Source organism: Bos indicus x Bos taurus, chromosome 10 (assembly GCF_003369695.1).
Source record: "Bos indicus x Bos taurus breed Angus x Brahman F1 hybrid chromosome 10, Bos_hybrid_MaternalHap_v2.0, whole genome shotgun sequence".
In the NCBI taxonomy this organism is placed as follows: domain Eukaryota; kingdom Metazoa; phylum Chordata; class Mammalia; order Artiodactyla; family Bovidae; genus Bos; species Bos indicus x Bos taurus.
In genome coordinates, this window is record NC_040085.1 from 54,807,898 (window position 1) to 54,831,894 (window position 23,997).

A 23,997-nucleotide genomic window follows, 5' to 3' on the forward strand; every position below is an offset into this window, starting at 1 on the left:
TCTGATCTTCTCTTGTCACCTTCTCTCCAAACTCCGTTCTGGATTCAGCAAACTGAACTCAATCCTCAGTCTCAACTATTATCTCAAAACAAATACGCCTGAAGGTTTTGCCCAAGCCAAAAGAAATATGCCAAGCTCCAATTTCTAACCACTTGTAAGAACACAGGCAAGTGTCATCACCTCCCACTTTCCTATCACCTTCCATCCTATGTTCCCCATACCTATGAGTCGCAGCACTATGCTTTCCATCACTTCAGCTTAAAACTACACCCTTTTCAACTCAACACTTAGCCTTCACTTGCACACAACTGCATGCAATGCATGTTCGCTCCTGTGAATGAAGCACTCACGGCTCATGACTGCATGCAGCTCACAGTCAACCCAAGGAGACAGGCATCAGGTACTATTACACAGTGAAGAACTTCCTCCATGTGATAAACTGCTATAGTGGAAAAACATAGGACGTGACAAGAGCATATAAAAGGACATTTAACTTAATGGAAGTTGGGAGGGTGGTCAGGGAAAACTTCCTCAAAGTAATAGCATTTATACCAAAAGGAAGACAGAAACCCAGTCACAGCCTTATACCTGACCTTTCACCAGGTCCAGTCAGAGCTTCTTTCCTTTTGCATCCCTCTCTTATGATCCCATCCCCACTGACACTTTAAGACTTACTTCTCTTCAACCAAGTAAAAGTTCCTGCGGCCAACTTGATGTTTCTAGAGTACGTTAATATCAGCAGCTCCCACTGCTTCCAAGACCAAGCCCGTGATCCTCAGCATGGCACTGAAGGCCATGCTACACCTGGTGCCACCGACACATAGACCCTGTTCCCAGTGCGTGCATGCCCTGCCCAGCGGCCAGGACTCGCTGTCCTGGGAATACTCCATGCCAGCGTCCTGGCAGAGTGAGCTCAACTGAATCAACAGGTTGAGTGAAACTGGCTACATTCCTGGGTGTTTGTTTTTTCTCCACTCAGATTCCAAAAAACTGCAGAACCCCTGAGAACGTTATACCCACTTCTCACCACACAAAGAATAAGCTCCATATTGACCACTAAGTGGCAGGAGCTAAAAACTACTGAATGAGTAATGGCCACTGACAATACAGGCTCTGTTAAAAAAAAAAAAAGGTCGCACTGTAAATCTTCCCTGAAGTGTCAAAGGACCACATGAAACCTTCTTTCTTGTTTCACATGATGCCACAAGGAGCTCAGGGTATGCAAAATGCCAACAGCATAATTTCCCTTCTCTCCTGCATCACACATTTTGTCCCTCAGTATAATTAAGGGATACTCTCTTTTAATAGACATAAAGCATTTCTGGGAAAGTTTCAGCCACTGAATATGTATAAAATACGAAAAAATTTTTCCTCATTAAAGATTTCTTGTTACTTTGTTAATTTAAGAACATAAAAATGTGCTTCACTTAAAAGAATCATTTACGCAAGTTATAATTATAAATCTCTATTGTGTTTGCCTTGAAATGTTTTAAATTTCAGTTGAAATGCCTCTAAAGACTCTAACTTTAAGTGTATCTACATTAATTAGTTTTGGGAAGCTGTTAGAAGAAGAGCAGGGAGGAACAGAAAGAGAGAAGGAAGACATAAGAACAGAAGAAACTGTGAACATTAAAGCAAAACAAAGAAAAACCATCTTTATTGGTTTAGTGGCCTTTCCTGTGCTATGGAGACTCAAAAAGGTACTCATTTTTCAAAAAGGGATCTTGGGAAAATAGGAGGGGAAAAATAAGTAGTACTTATAGTTTTGCCATGTGGAGTTCTACCTAATCAGTCTCATTTTCAAAGCTATCTTGATTTATCATTTCTCCACTGACCCTTCATTTTTATTGTCTGAAAGCAGAAAGTTTACTCAGATTAAGAAAAGCTTCTTTACTTTTTTAACATGAGAGTTTATTTCCTGATTTAATGAGATCATTTCCAAATAAAAATTATATTCATTCATATGTTGCTGAAAACAGAAAGGTGGCACCATATTATAAGGAAAACACGCTTAGCCGAATTCCAGTCTACATTCACTAGGCATAAGTATATTCTTAACATCAACATCTATCTGCATAGCTTATATTAGCAGTTTTCTATATTACCAATAAATTTTATCTTTATTCCTCTTTTGTACATATATATAATGTTAGATTCTCATGATTTGCAGCAGCATGATTTACAAAATATTCTGCATCTTGATAAAGCCCTTCAATTTTCTTTCCTCCACATTTTAAAAGAGAAAAATTCAGAGTACTTAAAATAATGAGTTTTATCTACATCAGTTGGAAGGAGTGTGTGGCAGAAAATCAGTTTCACTGACTAAAGTCCCTCTAAAATGCACATGGCATTATACAGTTAAACTCAGAAGAGTTTATAAACAGCCTCAGGAACAAAAGGTTCTGCAGTGGATAAAAGTTTTCAGCTACCTCTTACCAAGGAGAAATCCTTTTTCTACTAACTGCAAAAAGACATGCCCCCATATCCCATTCTGACAACTTTTCACTACAGAGATTCAGCACCACAATATTATTTCTCTTTTTCTTCTTGTATCTTTGGAAAAGAGTCATTACAACATGAACCCACTTCACATATCTTGTACTTGTTTTCGCTCTCCTATGGATCTCATAGACGATATCTAATTTCATGATAAAACTCTGAAAACAATGTTGTGTATGTTTGAGGTCTCCTCAGGAAGGCAGCACTTACTCATCTATCTCAAAAAGTCAACAGGAATAAGCCCTTAAACAAATAAGACACTAATTTCTTCCATCTCCTGAAAGAAGAGGCTTGCCCTAAAAAGGGAAAAACAAAATTCACTGAAGTCTTTGACACTGAAAGGTTAACTGCACTACTTCTCATATATGCACTGATCAGAAGAGTTCAATATTAAAACATTTCTCACTAAAGGTCTTCAGTGAATACTTCCTAAGTAGATTTAAGACTTGACTGGCAAGTGTCTTCTAAACTGGGGAAGAGAGAACACAAACCTTGTGGGTTGAGTTTCTTTAGTAGACACCAAGCCTGCATTTTTCCAGGGACCAGTGATGGCCCCTGGTGCATGTAAGAGGACCAAGGATTGAGGCTATCATTGCTTTTGGTGAAGAAACATGATTAGTTATGGTCATCTCCCAACAATCACCTCCAACTTAGCTTTCTCCACCAATATACCTAACCCATGGCCTGTGTTTCACAGATATAAGTTGAGGTGTCATCGTCTCCCCAGTGCCATGCTAGAAGACTCAACTGTGAAGTAACTTCTAAATAGCTAGAAGTTGCAGGGCATACCTATTGGTTTATTTATCTCCTGAGCTGGAAATCAAATTGCTCTATACTAAAAAAAAAAAACTCCAGTTATAATATTACTGCTATCAGAATGTTGCCCTAAATTTTAGGGAAAGAGACAAAATAATAGGGAACAAAGAGAAAAAGAACAAGAGAAAGCCTACTTCAAGTTTCACTAATTTGCCAAGTCCATACCTTTGCAGCCAGCCGACACTCCATCACCCTGATGTTGAAATGAGAAGTTGCTGCCTTATTCATTTCCACACAACTGTTGGCAATCACAAATACTGCTCCACTTGGGAGTTTCACATCAGTTGCCCTCAGAGGACTAAATTCTATCAACTTGGCCTATTGGGAAAAAAATGACAGGTGAGATATAAAGTACTAGAATTCAAAAACTGCTTAAACATTTATGATTTACCTTAGTAAAAGTTTTTCCCCAAAATGCATTCATTTATCAATTCAAATATTTTTAATCTTTATTTTTAATTGGAGAACAATTGCTTTACAATGCTGTGTTGGTTCATTAGATATAGCCTAGTGTAGGCCCCTCTAAAAAAAAAAAAAAAAAAGGAAATCTGAGTCTTAAAGGATGCACAAAAGTAGGACAGACAGAGGGTTTGTTTCCCCAAATAGAATGTCAAGAAGAAGAAAGAGTATATAAAAGTTCAAAGGCCAAAAACAACATAAGGTGTTAGTAGTTTTAGGTATTGCAATTTAGCTATAGCTTGGAGGTTGAGAGGTGAGGCATGGTGAGATGATAGAATTGGAGGGCTGGTAAACCAAGGGTCAGATTAGGAAGTGCTTTGCAAGCCCAAAGAATTTGGACTTTGTTAAAACTCTACAGCTAACTTATATTAACAGGACTCTTGCCATCATGTCAACTTGTCAGGTCTCATCCAAAACACCCAGAGTTCTTAGCATTAAACCAGGTTTCCTCATGTCTCCTGTCTTTGGCTTAGGGAAATCAACAACAAATACTCTTAATAGGAAGAAATCCAGGTATTCTTGGAAAATAGCCAAGCCTGTAGAAATACTAAGAAGAGATTTTTTTTTTTTTTTTAATGTCTGTTTCTATTTTGGAAATGGGCAGTTTATGGCAACTACCAAAACCTCTGTTCTTGCCTATGGGAGTTATAGCCTAGCCAAGGGGAAGTAGTATTGGCTAAGGAATTCATTCCTGGCTTCCTGTCAGCATTCTTCTCCCTACCACTAAAGCCCCAAAAATGTTGACAGAGAAAAATGATACCATAGAGTAAATTATAAAAGAGAGGGGTTGTGAATATATGTAGCATGAGAACTAACATTGGGGTTTAAAACCAACAGGAGATTATGAAAATGCCATGAGATGCAGTGATTTGGGACAAGAGCAGGAAAAGAAGTCCCAGTAACTAATGAGTTGAGAAATAGCATACTAACAATGAATTAGAAGGAGGAAAAAACCCTAGACACAAGAGGAAAAGAGACTTGAGGTACAATTCTGAAAGCTTAAGGGTGAGGTGATCAACATGAAATGGAGTAGGTGAATTGGTGATAAACCTGAATTACAAAGGAGTTAAGAAATATCATCCTAAAATACAGCCTTAAAGAACAGGCCACCCAGAAACAAACACACTGAGGACCTTTCTGCATAACTTTCCCAAGCTGACATTTCCAGATAGTTCAATGTCACCTACAGTTCCTTCTTCTGCAAGAAATGATATGGATTGGTCCATCCCTCCTCCTTCAGTGCCAATGTAACGCTCACTCTTGGCGCAGATTTCTGCAAGCTCCACCTGGAAAAGTAAAATTGATTTTCACTGTGAGTACATCATAATCTGTTGCTCATTCATTTTCCACTCCAGACATGACAGATGAGTTTGAATTCCAGGGCAGTTCTGATCCATTGATAGTAGCTGCCTATTAACAAAAATCCAAGGATACTCAAGTTCCTTATGTAATATGGCAAAGCACTTACATATAACCTATGCACATCATCTCCTACACTTTAGATCATTTCTAAAATACTTATAATACCTAGAATACTTATAATACCTATAATAGAATGTAAATGCTATGTAAAATAGTTGTAAATAAAATGTGAATGCCATGTGAATAGTTGCTCAGTTCAGTTCAGTTGCTCAGTCATGTCCAGCTCTTTGCAACCCCATGAATCACAGCACGCCAGGCCTCCCTGTCCATCACCATCTCCCAGAGTTCACTCAGACTCACGTCCATCGAGTCAGTGATGCCACCAAGCCATCTCATCCTCTGTCATCCCCTTCTCCTCCTGCCCCCAATCCCTCCTAGCATCAGAGTCTTTTCCAATGAGTCAACTCTTCGCATGAGGTGGCCAAAGTATCAGAGTTTCAGCTTCAGCATCAGTCCTTCCAGTGAACACTCAGGACTGATCTCCTTTAGGATGGGCTGGTTAGATCTCCTTGCAGTCCAAGGGACTCTCAAGAGTCTTCTCCAACACCACAGTTCAAAAGCATCAATTCTTCGGCACTCAGCTTTCTTCACAGTCCAACTCTGAATAGTTGCTAGTGCCCAGCAAATTCAAGTTTTGCTTTGGGGAACTTTTTGGAAATTTTTTTGGAATATTTTTGATCCATGGTTGGTTGAATCTGCAGATGCAGAATCTGAATATAAAAAGAGGCTGATTGTATTTGCTATACCTAAAAGATTCCTCAGAGCAAGCAGTTTCTCCCATCTTTTTATTTGCTCCATCCCTCTCTAAACTGGCATCAAAAATCTCATATGGGCACTCATTCATTTCTGCCTCAGCTTGCTTTGTCCTCCAACAGTGTACTACTGCACAGTCTCCCCACAGCCACAGTGAGGTCACCCAGCTTCATTTTCCAATCCAAAAGTAATGCTGCTCTGTGGTATTTCTATTAAATGCAAGAATCAGGACCAGCATCATCTCATCAAACACATCTTCCTCCAATCAAGATGACAAGGCCCAATAAATGAACAAATTTCTAATCCAAACTGGAAATGTCAAAATATCTGTTTAAGAATCTCCTATGGCTTCCTATTAATAAAATAAGTTCAAATTCCTCAATGTGGCATTTCAAAGCCTTCCAAAATATGCAACCAATCTGCACATGAAATCATATTATCTACCACTCTTTTCCAATTATATTTGTCTCCATAACCATCTCACACATTTATGTAACCTAGAATTATTTCCTGTCTTCTCTCATATAAATCCTATTGCCATTCAATATCCAGCTTATTGGCTACCTACTATGGCCAAGTCACTGGACTGGCCAACTGGCCACTCAAATCTTCCTCCATCATACAGTCTTCCTTCAATACTGTTCCCATATGGCATCCTGTTTCTCTACATCCTTACAATATTGATAGTATCATCCACTTACTCTATTATTCATTCACTCATTTTTTTCTTCTAAGACTTAATTCAAGCATTTATTTCTCACCTATTTCACTGGGAGTTTCTCCTAAAGTGATCATTCTAAAGCACTGTTATAATTATCCCTTGCTTGCTTGGTTGCCAATGCCTTGATTATCATACTTCTCATCGTGGTACACAACATCTCTAATGACTTATCCCTTGCTCACATCTCCAGCCTGCTCTCCTACCACTAACCTGGTAAACCCTAGGCTCAGACCAGGGTTCTTTCTGTTCATCACACCCAGACTCCCTCAGTGCCTTTAACAGTGTGATTTTCTATCCTCACTCTACTCAAGCATCACCTTTCCCTGAAGCCCTTGCCACCACTGAAATGCACACATCTACCATATAATCCCTCTTCTTCTCTTCCTGTATAAAACTCTATGCCCATTTATCAAACCATGCTTTAAGTATGGCTTTCCTTGTGTCTTTATCCATCAGTCTATGGGAGGCCATGCAGTGCCCAGACCAGAATCCACTTAACAAATACAACTGAATCACATAGTATTCATTATTACTCTTTAATAGTGTCAGGTTTCAATCACACCTATTAATATTTACCCCAGAAAACTGCCAGTCTTGTGAGAAACGGATAAAATCAGTATTTATTCTGTGTTCCCTACCTCACACAATCCTGAGCACATAGAAAGTACTCAGTAAACACCTGCTGCTGTCACTTTCTGAGACTAGCTGCCCAAGCATCATCTGATAGATCCTGTGTCCTATTCCTTCCTGGATTCACTAATGCTAACTGCCTCATGACACGAGGTAAGCTTGGTATTTTTGACATAATGCACATTGTATGTGGCATGATGAACACAATGGAGATGGCAAAGTTCCTTAATAAGCACATTTTTTAAAAAATTAGTAACCAACAGGTCAAAACACTCGGATTTTAAAATGTAAAGAAATAATATACCTAGGAGAAGTACATGCATGATTCTATGAGGACTGAGGAGACATGGGCCCCTACATAAGTGACAGGGGCCAGTGTGAAAAATTGCCTTCCCACAACAGCAACGCCAGGTGGCGCAAGTGGTAAAGAACCTACCTGCCAACGCAAGAGACAAGAGAGACACAGGCTCGAACACTGGGTTGGGAAGATCCCCTGGAGAAGGGCATGGCAGCCATCTCCAGCATTCTTACTTGGAGAATCCCATGGACAGAGGAGCCTGGCAGGCTACGGTCCATAGGGTCAGACATGAGTGAAGTGACTTAGCACACACAACAGGAATAGCAGTCATATTTACATGCTAAGCTCCTGGCATTATCTCTTTTGTGAACATTATCTCCTTTAGGTCTCCAAACAACCCTCTTCTTATCCTCATTATACAGATGAGGGAAAAGAGACTTGGAGACACAGATAGTGGAGAAGCCAGGATTTGAATTTCATGTGCCTAACTCACAAGTTTCTGTTATTTTTACACTGGACTTTAATTACACCCCTACCCCTCACCAAATAATATACCCAAATAACATGATCTATTTTTTCTACTACTTCAAAGAGATATGAAATGATAAATGAGATCCTCAAAATTTAAGTATTCTCCTTCTTAAGGGAAAAGACACTAAAGCATCAAGAAGTATATGCTTATTGTTTCTTTAAAAATCTCTGAATGTGTGGCAACAACTGAATACTTCAATGGAAATGTTAATTTTTGCAGACTATCTATCTCCTCAAGATTCAGAGGGACCCAGGACTCCCCAGCATCTGTGTCAAGAGGAGTCCATCAGCAAGGTTCTGGACATCCCCATCCTGTGCTGCTACTTCTCGTGTTGAACTCTGACATGTGTATCTCATTACTAGACAGACAATAACCAAGAGTTTTAATGGAGGAAAACAAAAAGAAAGTGAAGATAAGAAATTTTAAGATGAAATAAAGGATTGCTCACTTTATAGTCCCCCCTGAATGCATGAGGAATTTGGTGGTAAATGTAGAGGAAAGAAACTAGTATCAGGAGCCTCAAGTCTTGGTTAGAGCCCCAACTCTCCTGCCAACTAGACAGATGTGACCCTAGACAGATGGATTAACTTTTCTGAGTTTCCATTTTTTCATATAGTATTAATAAACCATAACAGTTTTCACAGAATTTATTGACCTGTTACTATGTGCCAGGTACTGTTCCAATTGCTTTGCATAAATTAATCATTTACTTCTCATCATGACTCTATAAGATAGATATCTCCTCTTCATTTTACAAAGAAACTGAGACTAGGCTAATAATTACTAAAGCTGAAATTCAAACTCCACTTGTCTAACCCCAGACTCCATACTCTTAAATACCACACTATATTACCTCCCATCCATAACATAAAATATCTACCTCTCTAGCTATTATTGTGATGATCCAATGAATTAGATAAAAACATCCCATAAACTCTAAAGTATATAATTTAAAATTTTATTATTTTTATATAATGAATGAGAAATCACTTGGTTTATACAAGTGAATAGCTAAATTTCAAGTCAAATGTAAAAACAGGTATAATTAATCTAGAATTCAGGACCATTTTTTAACTGTTCAGGGGGAGTCCTCTGGTGGCCTAGTGGTTTGGATTTCAGGCTTTCACTGCCATGGCCCCAGGTTCAACCCATTTGGGGAATTGAGATCTTGTAAGCTGTGCGGATAGAAAAAAAAAGATGGGGGAATTCCCTGGTCTGGTGGTTAGAACTCCATGCTCTCAATGCAAGGGCCCAGGTCCAAACCCTCCTCAGGGAACTAAGATCCCACAAGCTGTGTAGCACACACTGCCCCTAAAAAATAACAGTTCAATTATTCAGGGAAAGAGAGAACTTAAACGATTCTGGGTGACCCTAGAGAACCAGTTCAACAGTAAGGAGTAATGCAACTCAAGACAAACAAGAGAGTTTGTATTCCATTTAAAGCATTGCAATCTAAAATTTTTTGAGGGGGAGGTGGGACATGGAGAGGGCAATCCCTGCTTGCCGAAGAAAACATGCCTGTAGTATAAACTATAACTACAGGCAAAAGGCTGGCTTTCCCAGTGGCCCTTGCCCTTTACCTCCACACTAAAAGCAAAAAGGTCAAATACTAAATGGCTATGAGATGTGAAGAAACTAGAAACAAAAGGCTTTTTTGGTTGGTTGGTTGGTTTTTAATTTCATATCCTGTTAAAGGAAAAATTTGTACGCTCTGACAATAAGCAAAAATTAGAGCTAGGCCCACAGCCTTAGCCAGAGGTGGCATGACCTGAACTCAGAGAACCATTAATGGAGGACCTTAAGAGCAGGGAATGGAAACAGGAGCAGAGAATGCCTTTCATTCTGGGTGATGCTGGGGAAACATGTGAGCCTGCCTCGCCCTTTCTATCCTTGGGGACACTGAAAATAGAACCATAAAATGTTCCCCAAGAGGTATAATCAGGCAGAGTGACTTGCAAAGACAATAAATACTCCATACGTGCTTGAACTATATAAAATATCAAAAGATTTCATGAGAATAAGGAGTCTTCAAGAACACATTAACAAAAGCGTATGGAAAGAAGTCCATTGGAAGTTAACTTCAAGAACAAACCAAATCAAATTTGAGGTCCCAATTCCTGATGCTTGAAGCTCATCCACTTCTCCTATCCCCGAACCCCCTCCTATACGCCCCCTGACTCACACACACACAACACCTCAATACACTTACATGCAACCTGAGAAAAACAGCAAAGCCCTAACCAAGGAGGAATTCATCCCCCTCCCTCCAATGTATTTTCAAGCATTTCAAGAACCCCAGGCATCTCCAAACTTCTAGTCCCTTGTGGCATTTAGCTCTATCCCTTCCTGAGAATCATTGGGGAAGACAATCTGATTACATGGGAAACTCTTCCAAAAGTTTGTAGCCAATAAACTCATTTCTATTTTGACTCCTGCCCTCTGGACAGTTAGGAGAAACTTGGCATTATTCATAGATCTTATTTTAAAGGTACTGAAGATAGTTAATGAAGCTAATTTAGCCCTTTGTGTGGTTCTTCTCTTGAAGTGGCCTGGGAAAGAACCAAAAATCACATGGGCTCCCAAATTAAACAGTGTGCCCATATGCTGACCAGTGGGGATCCAGTAAGAGCAGAAATAACAGTGTTAGGTTTTAATAGTCACCAAGAAGGGATAAAGATTCATGAATGTGTTGCCTAGCTAACACTGGATATTCATAAAGACAATAATAATACAAAAGACTTCAAGATATTAATACAGTAAACTTTATTTTTGACAGTTTTTACTAATGAGATTATTAAAAGTAGAATAATTACATAGACAAAAAATGTTCATCATTTCCTATGGGAAGCCTTGCTATTCAGAACACAGACCCTAACCCAGACAGCATCATCCAGCTGTTGTCAACCACACTTAGTGCAAGTTAAGAAAAAGGAAGAAAATGAACAGCCCTATTCATTCATTCAACAGTCATTTAAATACTAGTGTCCTACAGATAGGTGGAATGTCTTCCCTCGAGGAGCTCACGAGACTGATATTGTCTCCAGGTGAACAAGTCTTTCAAAAGAAACTTCTTTCTTTCAAAAGAAAACTAGTGTTCCAGACAATGATTTGTCCCCTACATGTGCTATCCACCCACCTCCATGCAACTATCTGCCCAGGAGGCTGCCCAACATGAACTATATTGAGAGGGTCCCATGTACTCTGCTTCCCATTGGGTTCTTCCAACAGATTCTGGCAGGAAATGAGGAATGGTGAGGGGGCAGGCAGTGAGTTCACCCTCATGAGGTCACTTTCAGACCTAACGGCATAACAACCCAGCTACAACTAGTCCTGAGTATTCCCAATATCTCCAGCTTTGTAGATCATCCCTATGAAATAAACTGCCCTTGATGAATGGGTGTACCATCTACTTTTTGTTATGACCCTGGCTGATATATCAAGATAAAGTGAAAATGTTAATGGCTCCCCTGACTTTTCTTTACCGCAAATATTTTCTCAGCTTTCTCTCCATGCAATCCGTCTTCACACTAACTTTCAAAATGCCTGGGTGCTTACGTGGCGCTATTTTCAAATTCTTCCCCAAATTGGCAAACCTGTTTAGTAGACCCCAGCCAAGTAGGAGAAACTTCAAGAAATAGCACCAAGGTAAATCTAAAAGAAACTGATGTAGACTAGCTGTGTTTTGTAACATGAGTGATGACCAAGCTCTAACTTGTATACACTGTAGTGTTCTAAAGTGGGGAGGAAAAGTAGGTTTTCTTTAATTAGAAAAAGAAGAAGAAGAAGGCTATTGTTTCTTCTTCACATCTCTAATTCAAAGAGATTAGCAACTTTCATATTTTTAACTTCAAGAAAATTTGCCTCAGGACAATGACAGCCAGTTTCCAAATGAACATAAGAGATGCAACTGCCTCGGAAGGTTCATGCTGAAAAGTTCCAGTAAATAATGCAGGAAAGGAAAAAGGAGGACTTCAAATATTTAAAAGATCAGCATCTATGAGGAAACAACACTGAAGAGGATTCCCAAAAGTAAATCTGAAAAACCAGCTAAAATCTAGAACCATCAGAGAGTATGTGCTCACAAGCGTATGTCACACACACACAAAGAACAAAATGGACTCCTTCATCTATATTGAAGAGGACGTAATCTAATGAATCTGGAAAAAGGCTAGTAATTGGAGAATGTGGCTCTCAAAATATTTAGCATGCTTACTGGGGGCAGAAGCACAGTATTCAAGGCATCTCCCTTCCAACTGTAAAGAAAAAGACAAAGACCACTTCCCTAACCTAACTGACCTGCAATCTGAGTCATGGAGGGATCCAGGCTCTGAGAGGAGGCCTTCAACAAGGCAGGAACCCTGTATTTTATGTGAAACAGTTTGGGATTCCAGGTCCATGGGGAACATGAGAAAATGTCTATGATAGGTTTCTCATAGACCTCAACCATCATGACTTGTATTGGATGAGGTTGAACATTCTTAGGTGCCTGGCAACATACAATCTTTAATAAAAGATGATCTGTATGTGTACAGATGTGTGTGGTAAGACTATTAAAATGATAACATAAATCCAACAAGAAATAATAAGATGCAAAAGGAAAGAAAACAGCACCCTATGCGCTACTCTAAGTGAGGCCCTCAGACACAGTAACAGTGTCTCTAGGGGACAGGTTGGAAATACAGACTAGGGCCTTAGACCTGCTGAGTTAGAATCTGTCACTTAACAAGAACCCCAGGTGATTTGTATTCACATTAAATTTGAAAACACTCCTCTAAAATATTTCCTACACCAGGGCCTTCTTAATAAATTAAGCACATAGGAAAGAATCAGTAGGAAAGAAGGGAAACTAAGAAATGCTGAATGTCTTCTAAGGCAAGATACTGCAAGGATATTTCATATGTGCTAACTGTTTAGCCTCCAAAAGGACCCTGAAATGTCAAAAGTATAATTTCTACTTTATAGAGGAGGAAATTGAGGCTCAAAAAGGTCAATAAATTAACCTAAGCTGCCCCTGAGAAAACCGTAATTGAAAAGGACACATGTACCCCAAAGTTCATTGCAGCACTATTTACAATAGCTAGGACATGGAAGCAACCTAGATGTCCACTGACAGATGAATGGATAAAAAAGCTGTGGTATATATATACAGTGGAGTATTACTCATCCACAAAAAGGAACACTTTTGAGTCAGTTCTAATGAAGTGGATGAACCTAGAGCCTATTATACACAGTGAAGTAAGTCAGAAAGAGAAGAACAAATATATATTAATGCATATATATGGAATCTAGAAAGATGGTACTGATGCACCAATTTGCAGGGCAGCAATAAAGATGTAGACAGAGAACAGAGTTGTGGGCACAGAGAGGGAAGAACAGGGTGGGACAAATGGAGAGAGGAACACTGCCATATGTACAACAGATAGCCAATGGGAATTTTCTGTATGACTCAGGGAGCTCAAACTGGTGCTCTGTGACAGCCTAGGCAATGGCAACCACTCCAGTACTTTTGCCTGGAAAATCCCATGGACAGAGGAGCCTGGTAGGCCACAGTCCATGGGGTTGCTAAGAGTCGGACACGACTGAGCGGCTTCACTTTTACTTTTCACTTTCAAGAATTGGAGAAGGAAATGGCAACCCACTCCAGTGTTCTTGCCTGGAGAATCCCAGGGATGGGGGAGCCTGGTGGGCTGCCGTCTATGGGGCCGCACAGAGTCGGACACGACTGAAGCGACTTAGCAGCAGCAGCAGCAGCAGAGGGGTGGGATGGGGTGGCAAGTAGGAGGGAGGTTTAGGAGGGAGGGGACATATGTATACCTATGGCTGATTCATGTTGATGTATGGCAGAAATCAATACAACATTGTAAAGAAAGTAAGCTTCAATTAAAAATTAATTTTTTAAAGAAGATACATAGAGCAATGTCCCTCTCTGATCCTACCTTCTAAATAACCAATGTTAATAGCTTAGGACATTACTGTTTTTTTTTTATCAGTGTCCTCAAAACTACACACATCTCTCTCCCTCTCCACATAGGCACACAAAAAATTTTCCCCAACTTTGCATGCTGTGCTCAGAAGGAATTGTATTATACACATGATCCTGAAAACTTATTTTTTCACTTAATGATAAGTCATGGATTGTGAGAAAAAATTAACCTAAGCTAAGAGTCAAAGCCTGATAGGGTTGGCCCCAAAGTCCACCAGGCCAACCTTGTCTGCCTGCCTCAGAGCATGGAGGCTGTACCCAGACACTGGGCCCTGGTAAGAACATGGAGCAAAATGCATGCATCAGTTCAGTTCAGTTCATGAACTCTCAGTCATGTCCGACTCTTTGCAACCCCATGAATTGCAGCACGCCAGGCCTCCCTGTCCATCACCAACTCCCAGATACCAGAACTGAATATCCCTTCTGTTAAAATGAAAAATGGAATTGACCATGGGGCCCTAGGATGCAGGTATTTCTGAATCATCACAACTTCACTCCATCTTATCCCCAGGTTAAAAAGAAAAAAATCCACCTAGCTTGATGGTTTGGGGCTTGAAGGCCTTTTCCGTTATCCCTTTCCAAATACAATCCCACATACCTCCCCCTACAAACAGCCACAACCCAAAGTGATTACAATATAAGGCTGACATGTTGGTATGATTTCTATAGCCTAATAATAATAATAGCAGCTAATACATTGAGTCAGACATTATTCTAAGCACTATTCACACCAAATCCATGAAGGAAGATTTATTGATAAATGCATTTTATTTATTTATTTTTTTTTATTTTATTTTATTTTTAAACTTTACATAATTGTATTAGTTTTGCCAAATATCAAAATGAATCCACCACAGGTATACATGTGTTCCCCAATGCATTTTATAATGAAGAAACAGAAGCAAGGAGAGATTAAGTAAATTGACCAAGAACATTCAGCTAGTAAGTGGAAGAGTCAGCATTTGAACTCAGAGTTTTGGCTCTAAGCTCTCAACCACAATACTATTCTTTACCCCCAAGGGGAGCAGAGGTTCAAGGGTGAACAAGGAACCCAAAATATAGAAGTCCCCAAAAGCTTTCTGGGCATACTTTTATCCATCATTAGCACAATTAATTCAATCCCTTTCATTGTTTAAATTCAAAACAAAGAAGGAAAGAAAGGAAGGGCAGCGAACACATACCAAGGTAACTATTATTGGGAAGATGGGAGGAGGCAAGACAGAATTGGAAGAAAAAAAAAAAAAGTTGTTGTGGGAAGACAGCAGGAGGCAGAAGCCTGGCCAGACTGATGGAATCAGACAAGAATATGAACCAAGTCATTGCTACTAAATACCAAAGGGCCTACAAAGGCCTGTGGTATAGGCTGGTGTTGCTTGCTTGGCTGGCAGACCATTTATTTTGGCTCTGACCTTTGAAGAATGCTAAATAATGATGATAATAATGGATGGGCAGCAGGCCTGCAATCTCCGTGGTTTGGCAAGTGTGTCCTGGAACTGCACGTCCCTGCCCGTGGTCAGAGGGACACTCCCACTCCTTGGGGAAGGTTCTTCATGTGGAGTTTTAAGCAGCACTGTCCTGACCCACCCTCAAGGTCCAAACTGCAAGAAATCTGATTGCAAGCCAAAGTGGACTCTCCAGGAGAAGGTAACTATTCTTCTTCCCCCAACATAATTGTTCAAATTAACACTTGTTAATTTTCCTCATATCACTCCAATTGCACAGAAAGGGACCCAACCAAAAGAGAACAGAATAACTTCCATGAATCATCATCTAGTTTGACCAAATCTGTAACTCAGTGGACACATTTGTCTGGGAGAAAGGATTCAATGTGCACAGTATTCAATTCACAAAGCCTTTACCATGAAGTGGGAAGAATCTTCAGGGTCAGGAAATGGTGGAGAGTGTTAAAAGAGTTGTTACAAGGGAAATCTGAGTTGTGCTCAAACATTATTCCAGGAGCATCTACTGAAGGTCACTGTAAGAAACAGTCACATGAATATCATTTTGCATTTGTTTTCAAACTGCTGGAGAGATTGCTTTGTGTGCTATAAGGAATCCACGTGAGGAAAGTGTTTTAGAAGTTAGTACCCCTGGAGGAAACATTACCTTCTCTGGAGACCTGGAATGGTTTCTCTGGTTTGATCACAAGACCTATATAAATTACTCTTTCCCTCTTCCGTTGGCTTCCAATAATCTCAGTAAATACAGTTAAACACAGAATTACACTAAGTAATTAACTTAGGGTGGCTTCCCAGGTGGCACAGTGGTAAAGAACCTGCCCGCCAGTGCAGGAGACGCAAGGGACACAGGCTCAACCCCTGGGTCAGGAAGATCCCCTGGGGTAGCGAATGGCAATCCACTCCAGTATCCTTGACTGGAAAATGTCACGGACAGAGGAGACTGGCGGGCGACAGTCCATGAGGTCACAAAGAGTCAGACACGACTGAGGGCCACACGCACAGTTAACTTATGTGTGCTTAACTTGGTGTGCTTTCATTCTTCTTTCCTTTGCCCTGGTTTTTAATTTCTAAGTTATTAATCTTATTGAATAAATATTCTTGGAGGTATAATTCCTACAATTTCCCATAAAAAGTAAATAAGCACTCGGTACAAGTAAAACAAAATTGAGACCTAACAGGCATCAAGTGAATAGTCACGTTAAGTAGGGCAATGATAATGATGGAGTATATTCTAAGAAGGAATATCATGTATGAAACGAGTCGCCAGTCCAGGCTCGATGCACGATACTGGATGCTTGGGGCTGGTGCACGGGGACAACCCAGAGGGATGGTGTGGGGAGGGAGGAGGGTTCAGGATGGGGAACACATGTATACCTGTGGCAGATTCATTTTGATATATGGAAAACTAATACAATATTGTAAAGTTAAATAAAATAAAATTAAAAAAAAAAGAATGTCAAGGAAGTCCAATAACCATATCCCATAAGGAACTAGTGAAAGAACAGTGAATGTGTGAGGAACCAGAAGATCTTCCTTAAACTTTAAAAGACTGTAATATCAAAAGAAGGAGAAAATTCAGAATTTAGATAGAAAGGGTAGGTTGTGATTAAATATAAGAAAAAAATCTTCCCAATGACCAAAATGGTCCAGGAATGAAAAGGGCTAATTTGTGAAACAATGGGATTACTGGGGATACTCAAGTGGAGGTTAGAAAACTATTTCCTATGAATGTTGAAGAGCAGAATTATGCTTGGGTTGGGAGGTGACTACAATAAGTAACACCTAGATAGAGGGTCTCTGAAATCTGAGGTTCAGGAGCAGGAACCTCTTAACTTTAACTGCTAGGGAAACTATAGATTTCTTCACCTTCCCCAAGAACATAAATATTATATTCAACAAAAGATGAAGTTAAAAACAGAATCCCCAGAGACAAAAGGATTGGTACAACTCTGACTTAGGGAACTCATGCTTGCTTCAAAACGTACTTCCAAGAAAATAGATTTCCTGCCCTTGTGGAGTAGGACAGGGAAGTAAAAAAGAACTTCATAAAACACTAAGGAATATCCATTCTGGTCCATCCACCAAATGTGGGTTCTCAGACACACCTCTAGTTCCCACCCATCATCTTCATGAGGCCCCTTCAGGCACACACTGACTTGGGGCTACCAGAGCAGTTTACATCCACTCTCTGTGCAATCTGCCAGCTTCCCTCTGCACTGCATGATGTCTGATGTAAGGGCAGCCAGAGACAGGTTCACGTGATCTTTTATATAACACTTTAGACATACGTTCAGAGCTCTATACCACACACTGAGCTTCCCAGGTGGTGCTAGTGGTAAAGAACCCGCCTGCCAATGCAGGAGATGTAAGAGACGCAGGTTCAATCCCTGGGTTAGGAAGATCCCCTAGAGAAGGGCATGGCAACCCACTCCAGTATTCTTGCCTGGAGAATCCCATGGACAGAGGATCCTGGCAGGCTACAGTCCATGGGGTCGCACAGAGTTGAAAGCAACTTAACTTCACACGACTGAAGCAACTTAGCACGCAAGCCCATACCACACACTATGGAGAAGCAAATGTAGTGCCAAGACCCAATATACGCTTTCATGAACGGATCACCTTATTACAAATCTAGAGTATAATTCAAAAGGCAGAAAAACTGACCAAGAATATTTGTCTTTTGGAAAATAAATGTCTGATTGCAATCTCTTTGTTCAAGTTTTCATTCCTTGTTAAGTACCAACATGTAGTCATTCCTGACAACTCCCCAAAGTTATAAATGTCATAACTAGTGTGTTCAACAAAAGACTAATATGAAAACAGAAACACTCTCCTGGATCTAAATACAGAAATGCCAGCCAATAGTTCAGCAAACTATTGGCAGAAGGTTTCAAGGAAGGGCAAATAATTTCTAACAGAACAGAAACTAATCTAGCCCAGGATATATACTCAGTTGGTACGGTAATTTGTCACAAAACACACCCATCCACTTTACACACCATCAAAACATGGAATGGGAGGCATTAACACTGTCTTAAATGGGGTAATAGAAAAAAAGGGGAGAAAAAGATAATGACGGTTTAAGAGATACCAGAGTAAGGATGGTCCCTGGCTGCTTTGCAAGGTATTAATAGATGCTGGACTCTCCATTCTTGGACCAGACAGCAGCCTGCAACATCAGGGACTGTCCTGACCACTGGTGCCTTGGATGGCTCTGCTCACTTTCACTCCCCAATTCACGAGTCTTTCCTTCCACTTCTTCTGGGAGGATATATTACTTGTTCCTACAGCTTAAGTTTTAGCTCTTCAAAGCATTCTGGAATACTCTGTGCTTATGACAACATATGATGTAGTAATTTTGAAAAGTAAGTCATGTTTGCCTAACTCCAACTCAAGTTTCACATCTCAACTTACTCCATGAAGTCTTCCCTAAAAGCTGCCCCTCCCCATGTAAACTGGGTTCTTCCTATTTTTCTTTCTCACAGTCTATTTTCTTCACAGCATTTATTACAGTCTGTATATAGATATTTGTGTATGTTTGTTTAACACTGGTCTCTCCCATTTGTCTAAGCTCCATGAAGGGAGGGAGCATGTATCTGTTCACCTCTGTATTTCTAATATCTACCCTATCTGATGAAAATGAATGTTGAATGAATAAATGAACAAATGAATATATAATGTCAACATCCTGTTCTCCTACTAATCTGCCATATTCAAGACAGAAATATCCACCCAAGAAATGAACATGTACCAAATAGAAACCCTGAAACTGCTCAATCACTACTCAATCATATCATGACATTGGCACATCTTGGAGAGTGTGAAACACCACTTACTTTCCCTCTTATGCTTTATTTAGATTCATTCTTGCTTCGACTTCTGTGTGCTGCCATTATTGAAGAGATTGGTGCTCCCCATCGTGAACTGAGGCCCTGGGACAGAAGACCTTTACCCTTTTACTTTGCTTCTATACTTCTTCATACTGATTTTTAGTTTATCTTAATTACATGACTTAGCAACTAAACAACAAATTTCAGGAAACCAATAAACCAATTGTTTTCAAACAACTGGTACCAACCCATTACCTAATTATGGAATCAATTTAGTGGTTCAAAATATGTTTTTTAAATAGAAGCTAAGAGAGTATTCTTGCCTGGAGAATTCCATGGACAGTCCATGGGATAGCAAAGAGTGAGACATGACTGAGTGCCTAACATTTTCACTTTCACTTTTCAAGAGAATAGAATGGAAAGCACTGCAAGTAGAAAACATAAGCATTGTTTTGTGAAACTTTTCAGAGTGTGTTTGCCCCTGTATATTACACGTTATATTGCAATATAAAACACATTTTACATGAGTCATGGTCCAAAATTTTAAGAAACTTTAACTTAAATTAACTAATATTAGGGGAAATCTTGATAGCAATCTACAAATAGGTAGTTTATAGGTCAATGCTTATTTATGAATCCAGCTTTCCTTTCATTAAATATTAACAAGTTTCCTAAAATCTGCACAGAAAAATCTGATTCCTAATACTTTCAGCCTTAAACTATGCTGAGATTCTCTAGTTCTTGATACTGAGGCTAAAAATCTAACCTGTCCCAGAAACAGGCCAAAGCAGTCATGTCTACAGCTATAGGAATGTGGCCCTTTCCCCTTATGGATTCATCCTATTTCCTATTTAATTCCTCTCCTCGCCAGAAAAAGCCCTTCTCAATTCTCCCCTATCTAATAAGCAGATCTAATACTTCTCTTCTGAGCTACCCTTTGAAGTCTCTCCAACTATGATTGAATCCTAGTTCTTTCTTTGTACTCTGAGGTCTCCCCTCCCTATCCCTAACTTACCCTTTGTGATGTAATAAAAAATACATACTTGATTTTTGTTCTAGAACCTAAAACCCTTAGATCCTCTGGAGTGATGAGTGCCTTTTATATGCTAGTGAGAAGACTGGTAACTAGAGGCTCCCACCTAGCTTCAGAATGGAGGCTGGTCCCCAGAAGGAGCAATGCATGTACTAGAGTACTGGGACTTTCAGCCCAACCCACTCCCACACCGTCATCTCCAGGGAGGAGAGAGGGGCTAGAATTAAATCAATAACCAATAGACCATGATTTAATCAATTGTGCTTACATAATGAAGCCTCCATCAAAAAAAAACAAAAAAACTCTAAACAACAGGATTTGGAGAATTTTGATTTGGTGAACACATCAAAGTGCCAGCAGGTTAGCACACATGAAGAAGGCACAGAAGTTCTGTGGTCCTTTCTCACCCAGTACCTTCTCCTATGCATCTCCTCCATTTGGCCATTCCTGAGTTGTATTGTTTACAATAAACCAGTAATGGTAATTAGAGAGTAATAGTAAGTATTCTAGAGTTCTGTGAGTCACTCCAGAAAATGATTGAACCTGAAGAGAGAGTTGTGGGAACCCTTAATTTTATAGCTGGTTGGTCAAAAGGGCAGGTGACATGACAACCTGAGACTTGCACCTGGCATCTTAAGTGGTCAGTTTTGTGGGACTGAGTCCTTAACTTTTAGGATCTGACACTAACTCCAGGGAGTGTTAAAACTGAATTGGATTGAACGGATTGAAGGATACCCAGCTGGTATCTGGAGAGCTAGAGAACTGGTTGGTAGCAGAAAAATGCCACACACTGGGTGTCCGAAGTGTTGTAAAAATAGGTCATATCCCTCCTTCCTTCAAAGTCCCAGCCACTTCTCTATCTCTTTCTTTTAGAGAGAGAGAAATATTCACAGTTACATTTTCTCATTCCCCAGGCTCCAAGACCATCTCCGCCACAGCTTCTCAATTTTTAGTATATATGTGCTGCTGAAAAAGTACCTCATTGCCTTTTCATAAAAATAGGTTTATGATCTGACCTCTGTTTAGTTCTTCTGCCATAAGCTCCTGCTGTTTTGAACACACAGTCCGAGCTCCTGTCAAACTAATTTCAGTTTTATGATAATCCTAATTCTCTATGCCTCCATGTCTTTGCAAATGCTATTCCACCTGCACTCGTTCAACAAACATTTACTGAGTACCAATTGTTGGAGAAGGCAATGGCCACCCACTCCAGTACTCTTGCCTGGAAAATCCCATGGACAGAGGAGCCTGGTGAGCTGCAGTCCATGGGGTCACAAAGAGTCGGACACGACTGAGCGACTTCACTTTCATTTTCCCTTTCATGCATTGGAGAAGGAAATGGCAACCCACACCAGTTTCTTGCCTGGAGAATCCCAGGGATGGGGGAGCCTGGTGGGCTGCCATCTATGGGGTTGCACAGAGTCAGACACGACTGAAGTGACTTAGCAGCAACAGTTGGAAAGGTGCTATTATAGGTTCTGGGCATATGACAGGAGGGTAAATGAGACCAGAATTCTATACTCTTCTCACTTAATAACTGTGGTTGATTGCTCTTTCACTGAGACTAAAATCAAGCAGCAACTCCTCTGGGAAATTTTCATGGCCTCCTAGAATTGAGTGACATACTCTAACTCTGGGCTCTATCATAGCACTTATTAGTACAACACAGTGGTTAAAACATATCAGTTTCCTCATCTCCAAAATGGGAGTTGCAAAAATTACTCATTTCATTGGGTTGTTGTAAAAATTTTTAAAGCCTAGAATACAGTTAGTGCACAATAAATGCTGGCCATAATAACTGGCCAACCAGGAATCAATATCCCATGCCACTCCAGGTTCTTTCCACCTACCATTCCCATGGCCTGGAAAGTTGTTCCTCTGAAATATCTGCTCAAATGTCACCTTATCAGACACTTTCCCACATTCCCCTAAAAGATATTAACACCCCCTACCACTCTCCACCTCACACCCTGCTTTGTTTTTCTTCAAGGCTTTTACCATCTTATGTTATCTTTTCCTTTATTTTCTGTCTCCCTTTAATCAAATGTAAACTCTATGAGAGAAAGCACTTTTTTGTCACTACCCTATCTCCAGTGCCTAGAAAAGTGCCTGCTACAAAGTAAACATTCTATAAAATTTTGCTAATTGGATCAATGCATGCACTAAATGTGGGTTCTTTGAATCATAATATTTTCAGAAGGTACAAAGATTTTCTTTTCTTCACAGTATTCAAAATGACAATGAGTTCAATGAATTGTTAAGATTATGGGTTATTTTTTAATTTAATTTTAACATACTTTTAAATCCTCCAGTGTTTTTTAATGAGAAGGTACTGGGTTTTATAACAAGAAAACTAAATATCAAGGAAACTATAATCATTCTTGATGAAATCACAAAAAACCTGGAGTTTGTAAAAATATGTTTTCACCCATTTAAGATGAGCCATAAGATAGAGGCTCTTATCTATTTATGGCTATTTATGGCTATCTATCTCATCTATTTATGGCTCTAGGAACCCACAGCTCATCAACTAGCCTCAAAACTAAAACTCACACTTAAAAATTGTTCGTATTCTCATTGCCATTACTTTTAGTCAATATTTACATATTTTAATTACAATACTACAGTTAGAAAATACATCATTGATCTTAAATTTCTGGTCAACAAGCAAAAACTCCCACTTAACTACTTTATAACAATATGTAAAGGCTATATAACACCTATCTCCTTTCTCCAGTAGACAGGAAACTAGGAAACAGAAATTTAAACTAAGAGAGCATGAGACTTTAATAAAGTATGAAGAATACAGCTGGGGATAAAAGAGATGTTTCCACCTCATCAAGAGAAATTTGCACCTTTGAACACATTTGACTGAATTCTAATAAGGCGAATGAACCTAGAGCCTAATATACAGAGTCAAGTAAATCAGAAAGAGAAAGACAAGTACCATATATTCATGCATATGTATGGAGTCTAAAAAGATATTAGTGATGATCCTGCTTGCAGGTTAGCAAAGGAGACACAGAGAACAGAGTTGTGGAAGTGGTGGGACAAACTGAGAGAGTAGCACTGAAACATATACATTACCATATGTATAATCAGATAGTCAGTGGGAATTTACTGTATGATGCAGGAAGCTCAAATCTGGTGCTGACAACCTAGAGGGGTGGGATGGGGTGGGAGGGAGTATCAAGAGGAAGGGCATATATGTATACCTATATTAAAAAGCAGAGACATTATTTTGCCAACAAAGGTCCCTCTAGTCAAGGCTATGGTTTTTCCAGTGGTCATATATGGATGTGAGAGTTGGACTGTGAAGAAAGCTAAGTGCCGAAGAATTGATGCTTTTGAACTGTGGTGTTGGGGAAGACTCTTGAGAGTCCCTTGGACTGCAAGGAGATCCAACCAGTCCATTCTAAACGAGATCAGCCCTGGGTGTTCTTTGGAAGGAATGATGCTAAGGCTGAAACTCCAGTACTTTGGCCACCTCATGCAAAGAGTTGACTCATTGGAAAAGACTGATGCTGGGAGGGATTGGGGGCAGGAGGAGAAGGGGACGAC

The 23,997-nt window shown here is 39.8% G+C and overlaps 1 protein-coding gene across 3 annotated transcripts in view; it reads right to left on the reverse strand.

Moving 5' to 3' along the window:
- Nucleotides 1-23,997, reverse strand: part of GALK2 (galactokinase 2) — a 154,758-nt gene that overhangs the window by 46,762 nt on the left and 83,999 nt on the right. For all 3 annotated transcript variants that reach the window (XM_027554052.1, XM_027554051.1, XM_027554050.1), the window contains exons 6-7: nt 4,962-5,060; nt 3,481-3,633 (exon numbers count right to left, since the gene is read on the reverse strand). In XM_027554052.1, the coding sequence (XP_027409853.1) occupies nt 3,481-3,633; nt 4,962-5,060 (252 nt within the window). The remainder of the gene's footprint in view (nt 1-3,480; nt 3,634-4,961; nt 5,061-23,997) is intronic.